The sequence below is a fragment of the Varanus komodoensis genome, unplaced genomic scaffold (assembly GCF_004798865.1).
Source record: "Varanus komodoensis strain SLA01 unplaced genomic scaffold, ASM479886v1 scaffold45, whole genome shotgun sequence".
Classification (NCBI taxonomy): Eukaryota; Metazoa; Chordata; class Lepidosauria; order Squamata; family Varanidae; genus Varanus; species Varanus komodoensis.
Window position 1 is genome coordinate 322,009 of NW_025336011.1, and position 6,000 is coordinate 328,008.

A 6,000-nucleotide genomic window follows, 5' to 3' on the forward strand; every position below is an offset into this window, starting at 1 on the left:
TCAGATGTCTGCAGGGCCATTAGTGGAAGGGAAAGGACAAAGCCAGGAAAATGATTTGGCTTGTCTCTAAGAGACAGGAGGTAGAATCATCCAGCTTTTCTTTGATGCTCTTTCCTCGGGGGTTCTGGGGAGGGGGTTATTTTTGGCACAGCATAGGGAGGGGGGTTGCGTGCGGGAACGGGCGAGGCACCCCAGGCCTGCAGACAGCCTGACCCTATATATGTGCCGCCTCCAGAGGCATTTGCTGAGAACTTCAGCCCGGGAGGTCATGACACAAGCTCACTTACGGCCTTGAAGATACCCAAGACTATGGAGAGACACAACTGTCAGGTAACCATCTTGCCCTTCTCTGGCTGGGCAGAGCTGGGGTGGGGTGGGGTGGGGTGGAATGGGATTTGGAAGTGCCAGTTTGGGGTAAAGCGATACAAAGCCCTTGAAGGGAGCTGCCCGCAGAGAGGAGCCCCTGGCCAACGCAATTTCATTATACATACACAAAGCAGGTGAAAACAACTAACTTTAGAGTCTGAGACGGAAATGTGCGGACCTCCATTTGTTTTGCACAGCGGCTCCCATCATCCCTCATCACTGGCTGTGCTGTCTAGGAATGATGGGACTTGTAGTCTGGTGACGCCTAGAGTTCCCCACTTCTGTTTAACAGGATCCTGGCTGGGCCAGGAAAATACAGCCTTTGCAGAATGCTCAACGTTGGTGGGATAGGAGAGGTCTTGCCTGCTGTGCATGGTCTCCTTTCTGCCCATCATGTTTCACTCCAGCTAAAGGAGACTGGGTGCTGCATGGAAAATAAAAGCCATGGCCCCTCTGCCCAGAGGGCTTTGAATCCAAAACAGACAGGATAGAGGAGCAGTCCAGGATGGGGAAACAAATGTTAGAAATGCAGGAGGAAGGGGAATGAGTTAAAGTAGTCATGGAGGAAGAAGAAAGGTAGACTCAGCTTGATTCAGAAAGGACTTTTCAAAGGGAGGTGATATAGCTGAGGGTGGGGATGATGGGAAGGGTAGGCAACACTGGAAGAGGCATGGATGACGGGAGGGCAAGAGACAACAGCAAGGGCGCCTGACAGGAACTGAACAAGAGAAAAGATACAACAGGAGACAAACAAGAAGTAGCTTCTGGATTAGGGTGAAAGTCTCCCAGCAATGAATCAGTCAGATGTCTTCAGAAGCCCTCCCTTATCTGCTGTCTGAGGATCTCGTGCAGCATCGTAGTGCTGAACACAGAGGTATGATGCATAATTCTCTCATGCCTTATAACACATAACAGATCTATCATCTCTTAATTGATCTGATCTCATCTGTTTGCTTGCTTGTTTGTTTTGTTAAGAGGAAGTAGCACATCTTGCAAGTTATTTTGTTTTGTCTGCCTTGAAACTACTGCCAATAACTTTTACTACCCGACCTTGCAGCTTAGTATTGTCTGAAAAAAATAAAACCCTCCTCTCTCACACACACACATCCAGAATGATATAATGCTCACTCACACAGTTGGCTATTTTAGTGCTAAAAAGCCCTGAACATTTTATGGTGCAATCAGGATAGGCAAAAAGACAGATTCAACTCAGGTGTACATTCCATTGAGTTCAATACAACTTATCCCAATAAAAGTGTACAAGTAATGGAGGCTTAGCTAACCTTTACTCATAGGGAAGATGCTCAGATCCTTTGAAGCTTTAGGGTGCTCTTTTCAGTACATTTTCCGGTGACATGATGTCCTTTTTGAAGTGGGGTGATCGGCACTGTACAGAGTACTTTAAACATACCCATGCGATTATTTAAAGAGCCAAAGCCAGATCAGAGCCTGTATGTATATGTGTGTGAAGTCTGAGAATATTTTCCCCTTGCTATGCATTAATTAGTTCACACTTAAATGCAACATCCTGTGCATTGCTTTACCTGTACAGTGAATCAAACACACTGCCTTGATGCCTATTCACCTGTTTCAGACATAGACTCTGGAAACCGGTTTGACAGCTTAGTGTTTCACTCTCCTGAATAATACATTGCCATCTCCAAATCTGTTTATCCCAGCTTGAGATCATGGTGGAATAAAATGCATAGCACTGAGGAGTTCTGTGGCAGAAATTAATAGGCAGGGACTATAAGTAAAAATAGGATTCTGAACATTTTTACATGATTGGGATTGGGCAGGAAGTACATTGTTGTAGACCACCTGATTCTGACATCTTCTGGAACCCTTGCAAGGAATGTCGCTCTATGTGGACTGCGATCTGTTCCAGCCAAATAGTCCTCATGTTTTTAATCTGTGATCATGTAGCACAGATTTGATATGAGATTCTGAGTGTACATGAATCCTTGTTCTGTATATCTAATATACACATATAGACTACAAGGGTTCTCTTTTTTTAAAGACCACCATCGATCACTGTTTTAAAAATAAATGAAAAAACAAAGCACCACTAACTTAAGGAAATAAATATCCGATGCATATTTAGATAGAAAAAGCCTACAATAACATTCCCCAGCCAGACAAGCTGAAAAGTTGGGATGCTGCTTGGTCTGGACCTAAAAAATATTTCCAGGGGCTCCAGCTTGATTCTCCAGATTCCTAAGTGTCCATTGGTGTCAAATGGAGGGGTTCCCCCTGCACAAATTAATTACCATGCAAGGGCAATTGTGAAGAGAATTGCAGCCAGGGAGGAAAGAGATGGCATCACTCACCACCAGCTCCAGTGCCCCTCCATTCCCTTGGAAAAAAATCTTTCTGTTGGTGTTAATGGGAGGCTTTGCCTAAGTTTAGTTGCCCTGCAGATGAGAGTTTCCAAGAAGAGAACAGCTGGTGGGGAAGGGTTGCCCCTCCTTCCTTGGGCATTATGGCCCCACAGATTCCTCCCTCTACATGGCAGTGAAGCTTGGAGACACCAGAGCTGAGAGAAGGCTTCAGACCCACTGGTTTCATAACATCCCCTGGATATGCTCCTGTAACAGGGAGAAAAGATGCCACAGCCCTGGAACTGGTGTACATAATTTTGCTCCCATTGCAAGCCATGGGAGGCAAGTCATAAAAGGGATGGAGGAACAAGAAAGCCCACGCTCCACCACTACCAGCCTGCCAACTCTGCTGGCATGAGCCTGGCAAGCTTCCGGGCAGGCAGCTTCTCCATCTTCCAGTCTCTTCCCACCTGCTGTCCTGCACCTGCGCAAGTAGCACTGCTCCCTCAGGAGAGGTTCAGTAGACAGCACATACATGCTTTTCCCATCATAAGCGGTTTCTCTGAATGAACATGCTAACTTCAGAGAAGGGATTTTCCTCTAGAGGAAGGGAATAAATCCACACTCCTTCACATACCTGCTTGGATCTCAAACATCGTTGCTCCCTGCCCCACATTTAAAAAGTCGATGTTATTCATTTATTTATCTTTAAATTATACTTCAAGCACACAGATGCATTTAACATCATGTCTAGTTGGCCCCTGAACTACTTCAGAAATCAAACCCAATGATTTGGCAAAAGGCAAACATAAATGGGGGACGAACAGAAAAAAGGACAAATTAATGATCAGCACAAAAACAGCGGGGGGAGGGGTGTACACGCATTGACAGAACAACTTCATTTGCTATTATTAAAGTATTGGCAGGCAGAATCCCTTACTGATGCACTGCATTTCACCCTGAGAGTAATAAACCCAGATCTCTGTTTTCTCTCCATGCCCCAGACACAGATTTGACCTATTTGGATTTATCCTATCCAGAAAGGTGGTCTCTTTGTTATGGTCTGAATGTATATTTATCTAAAGTGAGTTAATGCTTCCTTCTGCAGCTGTCTCTGCTTGCTTTCTGCTTTGTGGAATCACCCTCCTTGTTTGTGGCATGGCACAGGCATGTGAATTAATAGTGTCCCTACTGCATGTGAGTTAATGCTGTCCTCTAATAGTGCAATATCATATATACGAATAGTTAACCCTGTGTTCTGAGCACCAGTCATATGGTTCTGAGTCAAAACAGAACCATCTGCACAAAATTACAGCTCTACCGGCCAACCAACTCCTGTCCATCCATCCAGCACAAGCAACTGATGCCATATTTGGTGTGTTGCAGCAAAAACAATGAAGAGTCTTGCAGCACCTGAAAGACAAAGAGAGTTTATGACATAATATATCATACGCACAGCCTTTTCTGCCTTGAGGGCCACATGTGACGGCAGGTCAAGGGCCGCATGAGGTCATGCATACTTGCTTTCTCTCCAGCTGCCAGTGAGAAAAGAGCAATCCCCAGGGGGGTTGTCTAGGGAGGGGATGGGGAGAGGTTAGCCACAGCTAGAACAGCACAGATAAAGGTGATGGGGGAATCATGGCACCCAGGGGCCTACACTTAAGGTTGGGGAACACAGGCTGTCCACCTCTGGCCCAAGGGCTAAACTAACTGTTGAGGGATAAACCGAGAGTTGGAGCCTTGGGTGGCCGGTTTTTTTCCTTGAAAAGCAATGAGCGAGGCTGGGGGTTGCAGGGGAGTAGTGGCACCGGGAGGAAAGGGTTCAGCAAACATGCTGTATTGGTCCCCGGCAAAATCATTCTGTCACTCTGCATCAGAGGACTGGCATCTGGAGCTGACTTGCGTGTGTTCCCCGCCATCAGTTGCTTATTTAAATCTATGGGTGTGAATTGAAGCAAGAGCTACAAGGGTGGCAGGCTTTACAAAACATGAGGACCAGAACCTTGAAGTAGCTATAAAACATGTCAGAGAGCAATAATAGGATTTAGAAAGAACAGTATTATGATCAGAGTCAATCGTGTTTAGCCAATAGCATGCTGAAAACGCAAGTGCTCAGAGTGCCTCAGCCTGAGTGGTAAGGAGGGCTTGTGGGATGAATTTTTGAAGCATCTTTAATTCTGGAATTAAAAGCATATTTTATTTTATTATGGAGGACACTTATGAAAACCCAGTCAAACCATACTGTCTGAACAGTCTTTCAGCATGCTAGCTCTCCGAAATCAATACCACTTGTTATTACAAAATTCTCAGTCTGATAGTATCCACAGATGGGAATAAAATTTTAATTAGAAGAATGCTAATTGAAAACTTGGCAAACAACTTCAAATTAAGGGAGCTAATTAAAATAAATATACGCATTTCAAGGCATTGGACCATTCCTACTCACTCCCAGTGCTGGCACGGTTGCTCTTCCTCTTCCGGAAGCATGGGGCTGAGATTCCCCCAGCTGCAAAGTAGGGGTGCTGAGTCCTGAAGTCCATTGCAGAGAAGCTCTTGGGGCTGCATTCCAGGTGGGGGGAGGCTGAAGGCCATGGGGCACAGCCCAGGCAAAGAGGTGGGGCCCAAAATACTAAAAACCACTGGCAGTAATTAAGCCTTGGGGAGGCATGTCGGTCTTTCAGGATGGGAGAAATTGCACAGCAGCTGTGAAACCACTGAATGGATGACGGGAGGCTGGGGGAAGGTGGGGAGCCCAGGAGAAGGGCTCCTTGGGGGGTTCGTTGGGGGCCAGGATTGTTCCCAGTCTTGAGGTTCTGCACCCGTTTTTGTGTTCACACATTCAGTCTTAAAGTGAAGGCTCCTCCTGATGTCTCTGCAGATCCAGAGAGCTGCCGTTGTATTCTTGCTTTTCTTGCTGTGCTCCTTCGCCACGGCCAAGCAAGTTGTGCCGGACTGTTGCCGCCAGAAGAGCTGCTCATGCCGCATTTTTGACCTGCTGCATGGGATGGGCAACCACGCCGCGGGCATCCTGACCGTCGGCAAGCGTGGCAGCACCGCATCCACCAAAGCCTTCCAGAGCCGGCTCTACCACCTCCTGCACAGCCTGGACAACCAGGCTGCTGGGATCCTCACCATGGGCAGGAGGGCAAGCAAGCCGGCCTTGGAGCATGAGAAGAAAGCGCAGGGCAGCCCCCAGCTAATGACAGTGCCGCCTGCTGCCGGGCTGGGCCTGGCCAGCAGTTGCCTGGCCCCACTGGAAACGGGCTTGCTATCCGGTCCAAAGACGGGTGCTTCTGCAGATGCCATTTTCTGA

At 47.1% G+C, this 6,000-nt stretch overlaps 1 protein-coding gene across 1 annotated transcript; it reads left to right on the forward strand.

Moving 5' to 3' along the window:
* The first annotated feature begins 309 nt into the window (after positions 1–309).
* HCRT (hypocretin neuropeptide precursor) lies at positions 310–6,000 on the forward strand. The gene is made up of 2 exons (XM_044444500.1): positions 310–330; positions 5,566–6,000. Exons 1-2 carry the CDS (start codon positions 310–312, stop codon positions 5,998–6,000), a joined length of 456 nt encoding a protein of 151 aa, XP_044300435.1.